Source organism: Melampsora larici-populina, assembly GCF_000204055.1.
Source record: "Melampsora larici-populina 98AG31 unplaced genomic scaffold MELLAscaffold_10, whole genome shotgun sequence".
Taxonomy (NCBI): Eukaryota; Fungi; Basidiomycota; class Pucciniomycetes; order Pucciniales; family Melampsoraceae; genus Melampsora; species Melampsora laricis-populina.
Genome location: NW_006768774.1, coordinates 940,455 through 959,278, shown reverse-complemented (window position 1 = coordinate 959,278; position 18,824 = coordinate 940,455). Strand labels below are relative to the sequence as shown.

General features: G+C 38.7%; 4 protein-coding genes across 4 annotated transcripts; all 4 read left to right on the top strand.

Annotated features, from left to right (window-relative positions):
* Nucleotides 1–5,521: 5,521 nt before the first annotated feature.
* MELLADRAFT_84344 (uncharacterized protein) lies at nucleotides 5,522–6,504 on the top strand (the record flags this gene model as incomplete). Its single annotated transcript, XM_007407856.1, has 5 exons — nucleotides 5,522–5,663; nucleotides 5,824–5,923; nucleotides 6,009–6,189; nucleotides 6,270–6,370; nucleotides 6,447–6,504. 5 exons carry the CDS (start codon nucleotides 5,522–5,524, stop codon nucleotides 6,502–6,504), a joined length of 582 nt encoding a protein of 193 aa, XP_007407918.1.
* A 2,153-nt stretch (nucleotides 6,505–8,657) lies between these two features.
* MELLADRAFT_34756 (family 15 glycoside hydrolase) lies at nucleotides 8,658–10,523 on the top strand (the record flags this gene model as incomplete). Its single annotated transcript, XM_007407857.1, has 10 exons — nucleotides 8,658–8,905; nucleotides 8,981–9,116; nucleotides 9,186–9,207; nucleotides 9,276–9,295; nucleotides 9,374–9,490; nucleotides 9,575–9,631; nucleotides 9,713–9,932; nucleotides 10,015–10,189; nucleotides 10,273–10,374; nucleotides 10,466–10,523. 10 exons carry the CDS (start codon nucleotides 8,658–8,660, stop codon nucleotides 10,521–10,523), a joined length of 1,155 nt encoding a protein of 384 aa, XP_007407919.1.
* A 2,278-nt stretch (nucleotides 10,524–12,801) lies between these two features.
* Nucleotides 12,802–15,294, top strand: MELLADRAFT_77256 (uncharacterized protein; the record flags this gene model as incomplete). The annotated part of the gene is made up of 8 exons (XM_007407858.1): nucleotides 12,802–13,069; nucleotides 13,150–13,264; nucleotides 13,333–13,352; nucleotides 13,470–13,495; nucleotides 13,572–13,656; nucleotides 13,728–13,952; nucleotides 14,075–14,205; nucleotides 14,301–15,294. The coding sequence occupies 8 exons, from the start codon at nucleotides 12,821–12,823 to the stop codon at nucleotides 14,770–14,772; spliced, it is 1,323 nt and encodes a 440-aa protein (XP_007407920.1).
* A 989-nt stretch (nucleotides 15,295–16,283) lies between these two features.
* On the top strand, nucleotides 16,284–18,098 carry MELLADRAFT_104640 (uncharacterized protein; the record flags this gene model as incomplete). The annotated part of the gene is made up of 4 exons (XM_007407859.1): nucleotides 16,284–16,668; nucleotides 16,718–16,873; nucleotides 17,200–17,396; nucleotides 17,817–18,098. The coding sequence occupies 4 exons, from the start codon at nucleotides 16,284–16,286 to the stop codon at nucleotides 18,096–18,098; spliced, it is 1,020 nt and encodes a 339-aa protein (XP_007407921.1).
* Nucleotides 18,099–18,824: the final 726 nt, after the last annotated feature.

The window sequence follows — 18,824 nt, the reverse complement described above, 5'->3', positions numbered from 1 at the left end:
CAAAAGAACAGTGCATCTAGGGATTCTCGAAATTTGTGTGATGTCTTCATGGGCTCATGATTGCCAAAGACGCATATATGCATTGAGGCTATTTGAGTCAGCGTATCGTTGGTATTTACGATGCTAGCGGCATGGGATGGGGAATGTCTTACAATACCCAATACTACGCGGCCGTGGCTGTCATGATCGTTGTGGAGGGGGTGGCAAGCAAAAAATTGTTCAGCATGTCATGCTGATCACTGCGAATCCGGGTTGCATAACAAGTATCAGTTGGAATGTTGTTCCGATTGATTTGTTGGAAATGTTGCGTCGGTGCCAGTACCGATGTGAGTAATGTATGTGCAGCGTGAAGGTGGATAGGTCAAAGAATGTATCGAATGCGGAACTGTGGGTCATGTTTGGGCATTCTCACAGTTGACGGTATGTGCAATGCAACTGAAAGTAACTTTCAGCAGTGGAAATATTGCATGCTTTGGTAAAAGGTGAGGCTAAACACGTGAAAGAATGTGTCAAGGTACAGTTCTTGTTCTCCTGTTTGGCATCGAGAGGCTGCCATCCGGTGAGTGAGGATACAGTAGCTTTGGGTCTCTTATTCTCTTCCTGTGCACCAGAACATGTTATCTCCATTGCGAATGGAGTGTTCAAAAGACTGCAATACGGCTATCTCTGCTTAGTAACATTTTTAGTAACATTTGTATGGCAGAACACCGTTTCTCTCCTATATTCCTACATGCATGAAGGAAATGGGACACTCGGCCTCTACAAAGCTTTGGTGAAATCAGCGAAGTTATGGCCTGAGTTAATGCAAGTTGTGCCGTTGAAGAGCGTGGCGATACTGGACGATTATTCCACATGGGGATCATAATGTCGATCGACACTAGCTTTCGTAATTTCGACATGAGTCATAACTTGAAAGACTGATTCATGTAGTGGCTCCCGCGGGTCTAGGTTAAGAACGGCTACAATGTATCCTGGAGAATAAAATCAGTTCGGAATCTATGCAAAAATTAGGCAAAGGTTGATGGAGCTTACTGTCGGGGTCACGCACTTTGGGAGCCGGCTGCAATCCAAACGCTAAACATGAAGCCCGGGGAGTACCATACTCTCGAATATGGAAGCCATAATTTTGCCACAAGTGCATCTTTGTCGTCACACCTGTTTCAAATATGAACAATTTGCTGGGTTCGGTGTCTACAAAATCTTTGTCAATGCAACGTTTTGGATGGTAGAGTTTGGAAATAAAGCCACTGACAATGTAGAAAGTGACGATGCAAAACCTCTAAAAATCGTAAGTCATTGAAAATGGAGGGGAGAGGAGTGTTATTGTTAATTTTAGGCATCGTTATAGTGTCTATGATTGAAGTGTTGTTGTGTTCCGATGTACTGGCTATAGTAATAAAGGGATTGGGCCACGGTGACACTGATTGATGATCAAGAGGATATATCTGATAATGAGAAGCGATGGGTATACATTCCGTGTTGGTTCATTGCCCGTATATATAGGATATGCTCATAATAACATGCACGGTCATGCTAGGACAGTGGCACGAAGCTTGAAACATCAAGTGAAGGGTCCTCATGGCATTGCGGCAGCCATCATTGCCTGAACTGTAGACGTAGAAGCATTGACTTGGCACCCTTTGCGACGATGGTCGGTGGCACGGGGCGAGGAGTAGCAGAGGGGTTCAATAACTCTGTTGAGCAATTGTGGTTCATCTACATGTTCATTGCCTAAGTAGCCTACGTAATGAACCCTTCACGACGATGATGAGCAAGGTCCCTTGCCGACACCCGGCCAACGCCTCGGTTGCTAACACTTCATGCCCAAAAATGATTCGGGGCATGCTCACACAATTAAGGACGTGCATTACTCTGTTTCATGATTCGAAACGTGCCCATGCCTGTGTGGCGGCTGGGCGCCAATTGCCTAGTAAGTTCGATAAGAGAAAAAGAGTTAACACAAAGAACAACGATTTACTCTTATAGAACTCTAATACGATGACATCATTACAATCTTACATAACCACAAGATGAAGTAATCAAAGAAAGTCATAAGCGCATGAAAGAAGAGACGCGCTGAGATTACCAATCTCAATTTGGATCGCTTCAAAGACACTGTTGAGGATAGTAAGAAAGTATTTTTTTATCCCTGCTCCCATCAATGACACAGCTTCATCTTGACCTCGATCATCACGATTTCAATCTCAGGAATTGTATCTTTTGGCAGGAGCAAACGCGGTTGATTACATTGTCTTTGGTCACTTATCAAGAGAATACAACAGTCGACTAATTTGGCTATCACTATCAAAAGTTCGAGTCAAACTGTTCAGAATCAATAATCACACCTTGAGGTATAACTGCATGTGGACATTCACCTTCCAAGTTATCTTTAAACTGACTGCTCCTGTGTCATTTAGGTGAGTGTTGTTTTGATCTTGGTCCAATTCCGATTGTATTCAAATCGATCTCAGCCTCCTAAAAGCTCGAGTCATCTCAACCAATTGATCCTCATCTTATTTGCTTTTATTTCACTTAGCAGGCTAGAGTCATCATCATCATCAAGCTTTTGATTTTGATGTTGGACAGCTTTTTCCATGCACTTATCAATACTAGCTTAGTTACCTCTCTGTTTGTAAGGATTTCCGACTTAATCTAAATTACCTCCTGTGCTCCTTAACATCATTCATCTTTACTAATATGATTTCCTTTTTGTGCCCGCTTATCAAAATATCTGTTTTAGTTACTGTATGTTGTGATTGACTTTGAAATGAGTCTTAATTGTAGTTCTTGAGCTATTCATGAAGCAACTTTTGCTTCTTTCTCAACTGAGTTTGCACCAATTGCTCATTTGAACTTTCTTGACTTCAATCTCAAAGCAGCCAATAAAGAAATTGAACAGAATGAAATCTAGAAACTTTGCATTTCAACAAATCACTCAACACTAAAATGCACAAGCTTGGTGAGCTCATCAACTTTGAGAAACTGAGCCTATACTCCATCAACAACAACTTGGTCATCTAAATCATCTGTTTCTACGCAAATAAGCTTCACATCAATTTTTTACTCAATCTACATATTTCACTCCATCTATTTATTTGACTTCATCTATCTCCAGATTACCATGTGCTTTAGATTCTTAAAATAACAATTCAATCTCAGTACAATTCATTTGTCAAACTCTATGATCACTGTTCTGTTTTAACTCAATCTACATTGAACAAAACTTCTTCAATCCTATTTGGAAACTGGGATTTAATTTCCAGAACAAGAGTCTTCAAGCACACATGCAATAAAAAAGAATTTCTTAGTAGAACTACTGCTGCTTCTATATTACCTTATCCTGTATTATACCAAAGTCACCCCAATCACTCACTTGAAAAGCTGGAATGGGATCAAAAGAACCAGAGATGACTCATGAATCTGATGTGCCACACAAGAGAAATCCAATGTCATTGGATTTATAGAGGAGTTTTGCTTTTCACAGCTTAAGATATCCCTGGCTCCAGTTCATATACTCGGCTCAATACTCACTTCACCTTCTATGAGAAGTAAATCTTTTTTAAGGTTCATATTACCACCTGACTTGATTGATGAGAATCTTTGCTCTATAGATCTGATGAGCCAAATCAACCAACTATGAACTTTTAGATATCTTTACATTCAAAATCTTGACAGTTTAGTTTGGATATTTTCTTTTTTGCCATTGTCAAGTCAATAGCCTCTCAAAACTGACCCAGTAGAAAAAACCAGTTCACCCAGTTAACCTTTTTGCTGTAGATTTGTGTATCAAGTTGACATTTGTTGACAGCTCCCAGCCACAAATTCAACTGGGTCAACAGGGCTTTTGAAACCGGGTCAGGTTTGAGTCACGCTCACACCCGGAGTCTTTTTCGTGGCCTAGGGCATGGCCAGGGCCATGGCCTACACCCGGCGTGGCCTGCCACGGTAAGGCCCTTTCTAGCCAGGGCCTTACCGTGGCGCCACAATAAAGCCCACCATATCAAACGTTTGCCAATTCCTCAATCCCCTTTGATCCAAGTTCCTTTGTCTATCTTGATCTTTTAAAATTTTCAAAGAAGAAACAAGTCTGAGATTCATTGCGGCTTTAATGGCATTAGGACGATAAAATGATAAATCTTAAGGTAACTTGGAACATATTGATTTTTATTCAAATGTAGTGAATTTTATGATTTTCTTGTGTTGATTTTTCTCTCTGGCTCGTCTTTACTGTTATTTCTTTGTAAATTCAGCAAAGAATCAAAAGAAAGGAACATCATAATGTGAGTGGTATCATGAAATAAAAATAGACAATTACATCTATCGATTTCAAAGACTTGTAGCTTCAATCTGATTGTTGTTCATTCATCATCATAAATCAATGCCAGAACTTCGAAAAGAGAAACATCCAAAATGCTGATTCTCTTGGCGTTCTCTGTTTGTGATCACAAATTTTTGTTTTAATCTACTAAATCAAAATTTATCTCTTTTTTAAATATGATCAATGTGATCAACGACAACACTGAAAATTTTAAAAGAATTGATGAGATCCTTATCGAGTACAGGAGGATTGGTGGGTGTCATCGGGTTACCATGCGGCAGCTGCCTTACAAAACTTTTTTTTACATTTTCAACTTGCCCTTGCCCAAAAATGAAAGTTGTGTGCCTTACTTTTTTCTAGAACCTAGCACTTGTAGTATTCCAATGACTTCATTGGTTCTGAAGTAAAGTGGTTTGAGTCACACCTGCATCCCTGATTATTCAATGTGGTGCGCCCTGGTGCGCCATTCTACGAGGCTTGGTCTGTCTTGACTCTTGGTATGTATTAGGGCTGCAACCCGGCCCTGAAAGTTCAGGGCCGGCCCCGGAGCGCCGCCCGGCCTCAGAGAAGCCCGAAGGCCTTCCAAAATGGATCAGGGCCAGGCAGGGCACGCCCTGAGTCTGACGCCTCGGGGCCAGGCAGGGCCAGGGGCTGTTTTTAGCCACAAAAACCACTCAGAGAGTCATTATTTCATTTGACAAAACTGTAAGAGTGACTTACCATGGGATTTTTTGAAGGAAAATGACCAGCAGCCCCGGTGCCCGACCCGCCCGACCCGCCCGAAGCACCCTCAGGGCGCGCTTGTGATCATCAGCACGCTAGGCTTGGCGGCCCCGGGGCGCGTACTGTGAGCGCTCTGAGATTGCTCGGGCAGAGTCGGCCGTGCGGGGCCGGGTCCGGGTTGCAGCCCTAGTATGTATTACATAGTTGGTATGTGTCTATGTATGTACATACATATCTGGATGTCAAAGTGGATAAAAGGATAAAACATGTATCATCAGTGGTATACAGGCTAGCTAAGTACATAGCCCTGCCAGGCTGCTACCGTTCGACACAGGCTCACAGCTACAACGCAACTTGGACTCACTCATCGTCATCCTCAATTCTCATTTTACAACACAAACTTGAAGGTTTCAGTCACCACCATTTCAATTGAACTTTCATCAAAGCTTAAAACGAGCGGTACTTTCCCACCTTCGAGCGATGCCGAATGGACCTATAAGTCTACCACGTCGGGCGTATGACCCCTCAAGGCTTTGTTTAATCAGTCTGCCCAAGATCGACCTGGGATCTACGGGAAGGAAGACTGGCGTTCACGTTAGTGGCGCATTGTTTGCAGCTGGCTGTAAGTGTGACGCTCTTGTTGATCCAAAGATGTCAACAATCTACACACGACTTCAAAACCCTTGACGGTGCACAAAAGCTGGCTATTGTCTGCTCATCGACTAGGACATTTGCTTTTTCATTACGAAGAAACTAAAACCGGCTTCTTACGCGTGTCATAGGGTGGATTTTTATCGATGCCTGTATGTTATCCGCAACGATGAAGCCGTCTCCAGCCGCGCCCTTCGATCCTGTCCCTGTTCATGTGCGATTCTCTGATTGGTACGCTAATTTATCCATAGCCTAAAGATCATTCCGTATTTATCATGGGGTTGACTGACTTGACGAGATAATCCATGATTTCTAGGATTCCAGGGCTATGCTCCTCCTTGGGCATGGCGATTGTGAATCTGATAGATAAGAAGCGTCTACTATCAGAAGCTTCAGAGGGGTTCTCCTTTTCCGGAGAAGATAGTGTTGTTTGGAAGGGTAGACTACTGTTGTTTGTTGGATTTGCACTGTTGGCTGGTGGTTTGGCCGGAAGTATCGTGAGCATCACCTCATCCAGTTTGCCGTTAATGAGCTGATCTTTGATGTGCCTGCGACCGCACTCATTGTCCGATCTTAGTCAGTGCTTGTTTTGAAATATGTGATACCCGATTGGGGCCCTGAGAATTTCACGTACTGGGGGGTGGCCAACGTGCTGCAAAATCTGGCGATCATGTTGTGGTACGTTTCAGATTGAAGACGATTTTGAGACCAGACTGACGATATTTTATTTGATTGGATTTTGATCTGTATATAGTACTATCATCTTATGGATCACTCAAAATACCGAAGAATACGAGTATGCATTATCGTAACTTATTATCAATCTGCGCTTTCAAACGCCAATATTTTTGGTCGGTTGCGCTGGTAGCATATAACTTCTTTCAAAGTTCATCGAAAAGCTTCATAAGGTTTCACGCAGGCGAGAATTGTAATGTATATCACCAACGAGATCACCCGCCTTTGCTCTTGATGATTTAGTGAGAACCCTTATCACTGGTGTATGTATTAGGTATTTTGTGTAAGCTGGGGTATCGCAAGTACGGCAGAGCAAGAGTAGCAAATGATCGTCATAACCACAAAACAATCAAATTCTCAAAGCTTAAACCTACCTTGAGTGAGTGATGACCTTGACTGGCTGCTCCTATGCAACCTCGACCTCCCATCAAAAGCCATTGGCAAAAAAAATCTTGTATATATGTAGTGTCTTCCCACCTGATTTATCACCTATCAGTTGAGGCTTGAGAGAAGTCGTGGAAGAGAATCCGCTCTACTGATATTCAGCATTCACAGAGTCAAAGAGGTATCCCTTTTTCTATTTGGAAGGACCGTCTATAGAAACCCATCACAGAGAACAGTTTTCTAGGTCCTAACCCAGAAAGAAATCCAATGAAGAATTGGATCCATTGAATTCATTTTTCCATTTTCCAGCCCGCCTGGCATTAAGAGAAAAAAACATCTTCATTCTGCGGCATTACAAAAACAAACGGAACCTGCTGAAGTCAACAAACTTACCACAACATCATATGGCTGGCTGTCGAACAGAAGGCCCCATGCGGCCGCTTCCGCGCCCTCATAACATAGGAGTCAAACGAGAAATATGAAGGATAAAAATCCGCGCTTCCGCAGCTGACATGTATAAAACAATCCACCACAGCATATGACGCAGAAAGCAAGGTAACAAAGTGAACGGATTTCTATCCAGATCAGACCGATGAGATTGATTGGTAAAGACATCTTGTTGAATAGCAAAGTGATGAAAATCGAATACGAAAAAGATTCCTACATCTTGAAGTTCCCTTCTACATAGCCCCTTAAGTGATATCAATGGCACCAGCATCCAGAGTGTATAGATTGCGGTCCGATGATCATTTGAGATCTTCCACCACTTTGAGATCCTTATACCTGGTCAAGGAAGAAAGTAACTGATTCTACTCACTCCACCTCTATCATCGTTTTGCACGTTGGGGGTTATCAGTCGCTGCTTACGTAGTCGTCCCATCTCCAGAGCTTTTGATATCCTGATATGAATAGGAGCACAAGTGAGCTCACAGAGCAAGTCCCATGGAGCACAGGAATCTATGTATTCACATCACTTATATTGCTCCGGTATGTATACTGATTTTTTGAATTTTAAGTGGGTGAATCGGAAAGAATAAACAGACATCTACTTTGATCCCCAATGATAAGGAGTGTTTTTTTCGTCAGAATCAATTGAAGTTTGCTGGGTGCATCCTCAGCTTGGTTTGTGCCTACTACAACATAGAAAGGCTGACACTTTTACATATTCCCTTTTGAGGATGTATTCTATCTCTCCTTTACCGGAGAGAAAAGTTCATCAGCAAGTTGAATGATTGGTTTTGTTGCTTTCACATCTTGAAATCATTTTGCTCACACTATTACTGATAGCAAAGTCCCCATCAAAAACTGAATTCACTTTAGCCATCATCTATCCTCTTGAGCATTCTCTATCATAAAATTCACGAGCCGATCCGTCAAGTGTGCATTACTCAGTCATTCAGAAACCTTGATCGTAACGATGAGACTATGTTTTTATTCGATAGCATTTCTTCTGACGTCTAGAAGTTCTCAACAACTAGATCAGTCTCTTGATTCGTTCTTTTCTAGACAAGTTGAAGTCTCTAGTAAAGGAGTCCTCGCTAATATTGGGGGAATCAACGGAACTGTAAGCATCTTGTAGATCACTTCAAGGCACTTATTGGACGTTGAAAGAACGACTTATGCTTGGCTGGATGCTCTTCTCACCCAATAGAACGCTATTGGGGTCCCAGATGGTGTTGTCATAGCGAGCCCTTCGAAGTACAAGTATGTAATTCTCCATGATCCATAAAGTGGAAGTCATAGTGAAAGTTTGAAGTTGACTGATGATGTTTCTTTCATATTGTTTGACAGCCCGGATTAGTAAGCTTAACGAATCAAGAAGCTTATGAATCTCTTCAAAGTTCTGATGACCAATGTTTTTTTGGTGAAATTCTTGATCAGTTTCTTTTGTTGGACTAGAGATGCAGCTTTAACATTTCAAGTTTTGATTGAAAATTTTATTCATGGAAGTACTTGGTTAGAACCTCTTATTAAAAGTTACGTGGTGTCAGTTGGGACTATTCAACGAGTCGATAATCCGTCAGGCACTCTTCTCTCCGAAGGTTTGGGGGAACCTAAATTTCATCCTAACCAGACTGCATTCCTAGAGCCTTGGTAAGATGTTGAATTTTTGTGCTAGATGAATCACATTTTACTTATAAAAGCGCATATTGGGTTACCGTTTACTAGGGGAAGACCTCAACGCGATGGACCTGCCCTTCGCGCGTCTGGATTAATAGACTTTGGATTTTCAATCTGGTCGACTCAACCAGCTTATGTTTCCAACGTATTGTGGCCAATCATCCAGAATGACTTGAGTTATGTGGTAAGCCCTTAAACCGCAACACATTTCCATCGGTTGCATGTCTTTTGATAATTTACTCATTTTGATCAGGCTAACTACTGGAACATGACTGGTATGATGATTGAAAACTTCAAATACAGTGACTTCTTGCGATTTACTAATGGTTTCTTTTATTCACAGGTTTTGATCTTTGGGAGGAGGTAATTCATTCCTTCTCCTCATCAATACTATTACTAATTCACCAGAATTATAATCTTACCATTTCAAACCAAATATAGATCAACGGCTCAAGTTTTTTTACTATAGCTGTACAGCACAAGGCATTACGAAAGGGTTTCGAGTTCAGTAGCTTATTCGGTTTGACAAACACAACCTACTACAAGAACTCTGGAATGGTACGTCCAACTTTGATGCAGACTTCACCTTTGTAGTACGAGTGATGAAATTGCTAACTTAGATCGTGGAACTTGGGTGGTCAGCTCTTATGTTTCTTACAGTCCTTTTGGAACAAGAACTACATAATCTCCAATCTGAACGTCAACGTAAGATAAATCTTAAATTCAATGATCCTTTCCAAAACATAATTCAAACAAATCGATTTCCGAATCCTATAACAGAATGGACGTTCAGGTTTAGATGTTAGTACGATCTTAGCAAGTATTCATACCTTTTCAGCTGATCTAGGTTGTGATGAAGAAACCTATCAACCTTGTTCGAGTCGAGCCTTAGCCAATCATAAATCAGTCGTAGATTCATTTCGAAACATTTATCATATCAACTCGGGTTTCTCTCTTAATGCTGCAATAGCTATTGGAAGATATCCTGAAGATGAATACTGTTAAGTGTCTTTTTGTTTTCAAAAAAAAACAAATTTGAGTTTTAAACTAATACAAAAAAAAATATCAACTTTCATGAACAGATGATGGAAATCCTTGGTACCTTACTACTTTAGCTGCTGCAGAACAATTGTACTCTGCTATAAATGTTTGGAAAACAGTTAATCACATCAACGTAACCGAAACCTCATTTAATTTCTTTCAAGCTCTTTTACCCAACATCTCTATTGGTTCATACAACTCTGGTTCAATGGTCTTGTAAGTCTCATTGATCAGTCCGAATCATTCTGGTTCATCTTTGTGATCATGATCCTGATGATTTGGTGTTCGGGTTTACATAGTGAGAATCTCTTGTTGAATGTTAAATCTTATGCTGATGGATTTGTGAATGTGGTTCGAGATTATATTCCACCTATTGGTCCTATGCATGAACAATTTTCAAAGTAAGTCTTTTTTTTTGCTTGAAATCTTTTTTTTATTTCTTCAATAACTAAAGTCTTATTAAAATCTTGTAAAACCTTTTTTTTTTGGTAGGATTGATGGAATGTCTGTTTCAGCTGGAGCCTTAACCTGGTCTGATATATCATTGTAAGTAGAGAGAATCACCAAAAACTCCTTATACTTTGATCAAAGGCTCATGATTCCTGATGATTATTATCAATTATTTTTTTTTGGATTTTTTTTTTAGTTTGACAGTCGATTTAAGAAGAAGAGAATTCAATCCGATAAACTGGGGAAACACTTTATCAATTTTAGCAAACGAAAATCAATGCGATAATGATATGAAATTGGCAGGAGTTCCAGATACGATAATTGGTAATTTTAACCTTGACACCTCAACTTCACATAGTTAAGTCATCTATAACACCTATTTCCCAAATTCATTTTGTTTTGGTTACAATAAAGTTGATAAGTTTTTTTTTTGGATTGGATTTTGGTAGTTTCGAGTATCCAAGCTTTCTTATTAGGTAGTTTAGAAGAATTAGGTAAATGGGAAACAAGAAAAGCTATTAAGATGGAATTAAAAACTAAAGGTTCATCAATTTGGACATCTAAAATTCCAGTAAGTGAAAGACTTTGATCATAAGTTTTTGATAGAGTACTTTATGAAGAAAAAAACGGAATCTGGATGGGATTTTGATACTTTTTGGTTTTTGATTTGTGTTACTATTCGTTTTTAGCTTCCGTCTACTATCTCTTTTGATTATAGATATGTTTTACAACTTGAAGGTAAGTCACTCACCCCCCTCACATCCCACAAATATTAGAAACAAAAAAACATGACAGTTTTTTTCATAAATCATTTCATCAATTCTCTTAACCCAATCTTGTTGTAGATCCTTAACTAATGTTTTGCCTTTTTTTTAACTTTTGATTTAGATGGAAGTTTGGTATGGGAAAAAGGTTTTGATAGAGGATATACCACATCCACTAAAAACTTCACAAGTAAGTTTTCTTACATATTCAAGTTTTTTTTTTCATAAACCATTTTTCTTTTGAATCAAGTTCTTATTCATAAATCAAATTTCATTAATACTAATCCAAGATCTTCTTAATTTTTTTTCTTTCTAAATAAAAAATAGTTAATGATACATTTGAAAAATGAACTTTATAAATTCTTTTTAAGATTTTTTTTTTGGATTCTATGATTAAAGATAGTATTTAAAGACGATTACTTCCAGATCCCAAATAACGAATATCTGACGTATGTATGTGTTTTTGTTTTGTTAATACGTTATACTTTTCTTATAAACTGAAGTTTTATAGAATCAAAGTGAAATCTTTATATGAACTTATATACCTATGACCTTACTTTTCCGAACTGAAATCTTCTACTAATTTGTTAACGTGTGTCTATGTGTGTGTTTTGATTCTATTATAAATGAATTCTCTTGTTTCCTTTTATACGTCCAAGTTTTTCTTCAAAAGAAAATATACCTAGTTGTAGTCTGAAGCTTAAATGATACATGAATTTTCTTGAGCTTAAATGAATTTGTGAAAAGTAATGCAAAAAAAGTTGTTTGATTTTGTGAAGTTTTGATTGTTTTTTTAAAGAGTTAAAAAATATTACTTCTTTACTTGATTACATTAAGGTGTATGATGTTGAAAACCTTTCAGGTTTTTGGACACTTTTCAAGATCAAAATCAACTCAGGTTCTTCCTTAATTAATAAAATACTAGGAAATATGCCATATAATTCAAATAAGACATATGAAAAATTGTTCACCTCACCATATATTCGTGTATGATGTTTGAAAAGATAGCATGGAAGTTTACTTTAGAAAAGATGTGCTCTATACATCTCCCAAGTATACTATCAAGCACATCAAGACCATATAAATGATCTTGTAATTGATGATGATCACCACTTTTCACAGCTATGGAGATATGTTTAAGCTTAACTTATAATAAGCCCTTTTTAGCCAGCGCGTTTAGGGCTAGGCGCGTGTTGAGATTAAGAATTTCTATTAGATTCCAAGTTCTTCAATCCAAATATGTACACGCATAGGAAGATTCTGTTTGTCAAAGAAGTTTGATAACCAAAGAAATTTACATAATTGACAAGATGAATTTTCAGAAAATAAACATTGATAGGTTGATTTAATGTAAGTTGTTGATTTTATTGACTCTTTAAACAAACAAATGTAGACTGATTGAGATTATTGTGTAGAAGACTTCTTTGGTGTTCTTTGCTGTGATAGTGTTGATGATTTGTACGGTTTTGGTAAGTAAACTATATCTCGATTGATATGAAAGAGTAAGTATCAGTGTCAGTCTTAGTGAAGTAAAAGTTGATATGTTTCAACTCTCACACTAAACACAGCCACTTCAACTTTCACCAATCCACCAATCCATCAATCCATCATCAACATCAAATCCTACACCATCATGACTATCAACACTTCAAAACCTTTATTTCAATCGATTCCAGTCAAGAATAGATCACCTAAATCAAAATCTATCATCAGATTAATCAACTTTAACGTTTTATTTTTCATTTCACTCTTATTATTACATTCAACTCAACTTATTTTCTTTCCTTTGATTTTCTTTAAATCGGGGTTTAATGGGTTTTTTTGGAAATTAAATTCCTTTGCTAAACAAGTCTTTGGAATCGTTTTAGTAGTGGCTACTCAAGTTAAGCTTTTTATCTTTCTTATCTCATGATTTATTTTCTTCTTCTCATTAATCTTGACTTTTTTTGCTTTACTTTTTAGATCTTTGGTCCTACTAAACTTGTTATTACGGTTGATGATGGTATAGATTTAAGACAAATGGTAAAACGTGATAAGTCTGGAAGAGTGATCTCTCTTGACTTACCTAAACGATCTGGTCAGTCATTGATCAAATATCAAACTCATCCATCGATTTCCTTACTGATCCTTACATTCTTATTCTAGTGACAATGGCAAATCATCAAGTGAGTTATTTTTTTCGATCGAGATTGCTTCAGATTCAAAGAAATACCTTTCATTACTCAAACTGATCTTTTAACTTGACGCGTTTTATCTTATGAATCGGCATTTAATCAACTTAGATTTATGCTGATTGGTTATACATCTGGTCCGTCTCTCATTTCTCTTTCCCATAAATTCTTCAAACCTAATCTTCAATTGCCTTGCCAAATTTTCAATCACAGGTGTCTAGCATACCTTGCCGAGATCCACGGTTCAATCATCATAATCCTCAAAGCCTCACTAAAATGGGTTCCAATCATCGGACCCGTGAGTGCCTTTGCCTCCTACCCTCTGACCTCTCTTACCCAATCACTAAATCTCTTTTTCCTTTCACTTAGGCCATGCAACTCTTTTCGTTTATCTTTTTAAACCGATCATGGGCATCAGATAAATCAAGTTTAATCGAACATTTAACCACTATGGCCAAGCAAACCTCATCAACTTCAAAACTTAAACCGAACCAAGCATTCGAAAGTTTAACCCTCTTGATCTTTCCAGAAGGAACTTTAGTGAGTCCATTAACCCGACCGATCAGTCAAAAATATGCCGAAAAAACTGGATTTGTGAGTCTTTAATTTCATTTCACTTAAATCATACCATCTTGTTTTGATCAGGTTGGAAGAAAAAAAAAACTGATGATAATTCTTGGGGTTTGTTCGGGATTGGAAATGAATGATCAATTTAGACAGATTTAAAACATTGTTTATTGCCACGTTCGACGGGTACATTGTTTTGTATTAGAGCATTAAGTCGAAGTATTCCTGATTTACAACTGATTGATCTAACAATCGGATATCCAGGCATACCAGCATACGGGTAAACTTCAATCTGATGAATCCTGAAACCGCCTTTGAAATTCATAAGACTCCATTAATCTGACTTTGTTGATTTTTTTTTTGATTTGGATTTAGGAATGGACAAGATTTTTATACATTACAATCGATCTTTGGTTATGGACATTCACCACCACAAGTTCATATTCACTTAAGATTAATTCCAATCAGTTCAATTCCAATTGGCACATCCCATCTAAACCCATCATCAACTTCTTCATCATCATCTACACCAGCTACCGAAATCATAGATCCAAGTCCATCAGAAACGATTGAGTTTGATAAATGGTTAAGAGAACAATGGAGAATGAAAGACGAGATGTTAGAAAGGTTTTACAAGACAGGAGAGATGTGTGAAGGTTCTAAAGAAGAAGAAAAAGAAGACAAGAATGAGATGGAAGACTTGGTGATGACAAGAAAGGTGATCACAAAGGTTAGGTTAAGAGGAAATTATGATTGGTTGATCTTACTGGGACTTTATGGGCCTGGAATCTTGTTGGTTTGGATTGGTTCGATTTGGTTTATGATTGCTTTTAAAAGGATTTTTTAAACCTTGAAGGAATGTGAAGGAAGTAAGTGAGGTTTTGGTTTTAGTGAAAGATTATAGGATTATTTAAGGTTTAGAAAAGAGAATCAAGAAAAATTATTGTTGAAGAGATGCATGATATATATATGATTGGAGTTTTTCTTTTTCATCTTTGGTTTAGGTTTTTGTACATGTAAATCATGGTTTTTTTTCTTATATTGTGTTGTTTTTACAATATGAAAAGGATTGTTGTACATTATATATATAGGTATATATGTAAATGTCAAGAAGTTTCGCATAGTATAAATGAACCAAGGTTGTTTTTGTTTTTTGTTTTTGTTTTTTATTTTTTTTATTTTATTTTATTTTATTTTATTTATTTATTTTATTTATTTTATTTTTTACTTTTTTGATTTATTTTGATTTTTTGATTTTTCTGATTGAAAGAAGATTAAATTACATAGTTGAACTTGTATTATTAATTTTTCATTTTTTTTCTTTTGAAACAAATGCATGTTGTTTTTGATACAAGATTTTCATATTTTTCATCTGAAGGTTTCTTTCAAAGGATCGGATTGGGATTAAGAGAAGGTTAATGAAAAATTGGTGGCTGGTTGGTATAAGAATTGATAAGGACTGATATCATATCAATGGGAATATAAGGCCAAAGATGGTTTTTGGGTAATAGTAGGGGGGTCTGCAAAGAGATCAATTCCTCACAGACAAAAATCATAGTATCAACCTAACTGCATATACTCACAACAAAATGATCTTTACTTTTTCAAATGTATTTCTCAAAAAAGTTTGAAGAGTTTGAAGAGTTAAGATGAAGAAATTAAAATTGGATTCTCTGTGTATTAAGAATCTCAATTTCAGTCTTTTCTCATCTTAATATGTAATTCAAACATCACAGCCAACCAATTTGAGAATGATCCTGAAGTGATCAAAACTAATTAAAAAAATAATTTTGAAGGGGGTTTCTACATATTCTTTTTATTCTCAAAATTAGTCAAGAAATAAAACTTGGTCAAATAGAAAACCAAATTTGTACCATGATGAAATTTCTGAGCAATAAGTAATGTAGATATAGTTGTATCTTACAGGCACAGCTAGTTTGAATCAGAAAATGAATGGTTTTTTTTTACAAAATGAGTATTACTATCATCATGGTGTAAAACCTGGATTTGTTTTTAATGGCACCTTCACACCAAAGGTACGACATGTGGAAGATTTCCATAGGAGCCGGTTGAGTGTGACAGAAGAATAGTCTCTGCATGTCACTCACGTGACATGGGGAAGAACCCGCTAGGAGGAGTGGTAAACTGGGGGAAAATTCTCACCCGTAGAATACCACTTCCTAGCTGTTAGTTGAACACCTTCAAGATACAATTCCTAGCCGTCGCAAGTTTGCTCTTCATTCTCACTTTTCCTTTTTTCAAGATCTCTTGGCATTCTCAATTTCACTGGAAACATTGAAATTACGGAAACATTAAAATTACTATAATTCAAAAAAAAAACATTTTTTTACAACAAAAATGGATAGTGAAAGTTTTCAAGACCAGATTGATAGGAAATTGAGGAACGGAGAAGGAAACGAGGAAGAAGTAGGTGAAGGACAAACGCAAACGGAACAAGAGGATCAAACTCAGACTCAAGACCAGGATCAAACGCAAACTCAAGTGCAAAATCAACAAGGAACGAGTGGAGATCAAAGAGGAGAAGAAGGTAATGAGGAGCAACCAGTAGCCGGAACACAGAAAGGAAGAGGGAAGGGAAAAGGGAAAGCGGTAGGCCTGATTAGGATCAAGCCTTTGACACAACAGCAAGAACAACTTAAGCTGGCAGAAGAGAAGGAAACGGCATCTCAAGCACGGTTGATGGTAGAGAAAGAAGCGAAGGAAGCAGCGGAGAAGAGGATACGTCAGTTGGAAGCGCTACTGAGAGAGAAGGGGGGAGAAGCAGAAACCAGAAACCAGAGAAGCGGAGGAAGAAGGTGAGAGTGAAGAAGATGAAGAAGAAGGGATATGGGAGGCAGTAGGAGACAATGGAAACAGTCGAAAGAGCGTATGGAATGATAGAATTGTGGGAGGAGTGGTGATTGAGGAAAACCCAGCATCATCTAATGGTAAGCTAGAAAAGGACAAAACGATCCACTGGGTCATTCTTCCCATCCCCCCCCACCCCCCCTCTAGGTTCTTAGCCTCCCTCATCCATAAACTTGCGGAGATCCCTACATCCTGTCCTATATTTGAGGAAATACCCAGACTACTCGGGAGTGTCCGAATGATAATTCTTCCACACATGGAAATGCCTCAGAATGAGATGTAGGGAACCTTGGGACAAAGGAGGAATAAGGACAGAGATCAGATTCTCCGAAAGGAATGCCTTGCTAGAGATGAAAGGAATATTATGAATACTGACATGTGTTGGGGGGTTGAAAATCAATTGTAGAACCAGTTGTTACAACAGCTACCAATAGATTGCTCCAGAGAATGGACAAGGAGATTGAAAAAGTGTTTACAGCCCATGATCAAACAAGGTATGATGCCCTGGTGGAGGAACAAAGACAGTGGTTAGAGTTCAAGGAGAAGAAAGGCGGGGAGAGAGAGAATAAGGGGACTTCAACAGAACCGACTTTGAAGAAACAAGTGCAAATCGACTCCGGCAATCCCTTGAATCACACACTTGTCCAACTCTCTAGATACTGGGCTTCAGTCATGTCCGACTTGAATTGCTACATCCCTCTCTCAATCTTTGACCCAGTCTGGCTAAGACAAGACATGAGTATGGTCTTGACAAAATCATCCAGAGTGAAGACCAAGGACGCAGACTTGCACACCTACAACGGGTCACCTATTCCGAGCAAATGGCGCACAACGGTGGCACAATGGCACCTTCAGAAAGATTTATTTTTGGCCTACTTGACGTTTTATGAGCAACATGAGGTGGTAAAGGCAATGAGGAAGCATTTTGATAATGTTTTGGAGATCCAAGCGGAGAATGAAGATTCTTGGATGGTGGCATTGAGGTATGATATCGAGATGAGACAAGCATACATGTCGTTCAAGGTCGGACCAGATGGAAAGATGGCAGATATCAGGGTTAGAGACAAGAAGTATGAGAAGAGAGCAGGGAGAGAGACGCTGAGGAGAAATGAAGATACTTACAGGGACAACCCATACGCCTTTGGAGCTGTTAAAGCGATGATAGACCCAGTCAACGGAGTCAGCTGGGAAGGACAGAAAGGAACCTGGGATGACGTGGGTAGAGGTGAGACGAGTGATACGGTAGATAAGGTGGAGGTTACGAAAAACACTCAGTCCGTTAGATCAACCTTATGGGCTCAATAAAGACACGAGTCACACTTACCAACAACCCAACAAACACCTGCAACAACAATACCAACCGGACCAGCAGCCATGACGGCGATCAACAACTCCGGCCTCAACCCTTATTGAGGTAGGAATTTTATCAAAAACTTCAATAGGAGGAAAGATTGGGAGAACAGAGGTGGAAACCAAGGAGGTACGAGTAATGGAGTGGAGTTGGGGGTGCAGGCAGTAGCGGTTGGAACAACGGCGCAGGTAATGCCGGTAAAAGAGGGAGAGATAATGGTTATACAGAGAGAAACCACAAGAAGTGAGTAAACCTTGTAATGAGAGAGAGGGATGGGAAGGTCTGCGTACCGATTGATGTCCCAACGGTATTTGCCCGCCATTGAAATGAAGTATCCTAGATAACAGAATGTGAACTGATGAGATTGTGTACCCAATAGCTCGTTTTGCCCTAGTATTCACCCTTCCCGTTCCCCTCACAATTCATACCCGAGGGGGAAGAAGGCTGTGAAAGTCCTGAGAGCAAATGATGAACTCATGAGATTGGCGGGAAAGGATCCACGTTGGCCGAATAAAGTTGTGTGCGAACTTGATATACCGGTATGGCAAGCACCGATGAACAAGTTCGAATTGATGGACGAGTGGGGTGACGTCATTGAGAGTCTGAAGTCAGGCTTCCACCAAGGAATACCTGAACACGCAATTCTGGATTGGCCATGGTATACGCCAGAGAATCAAGAA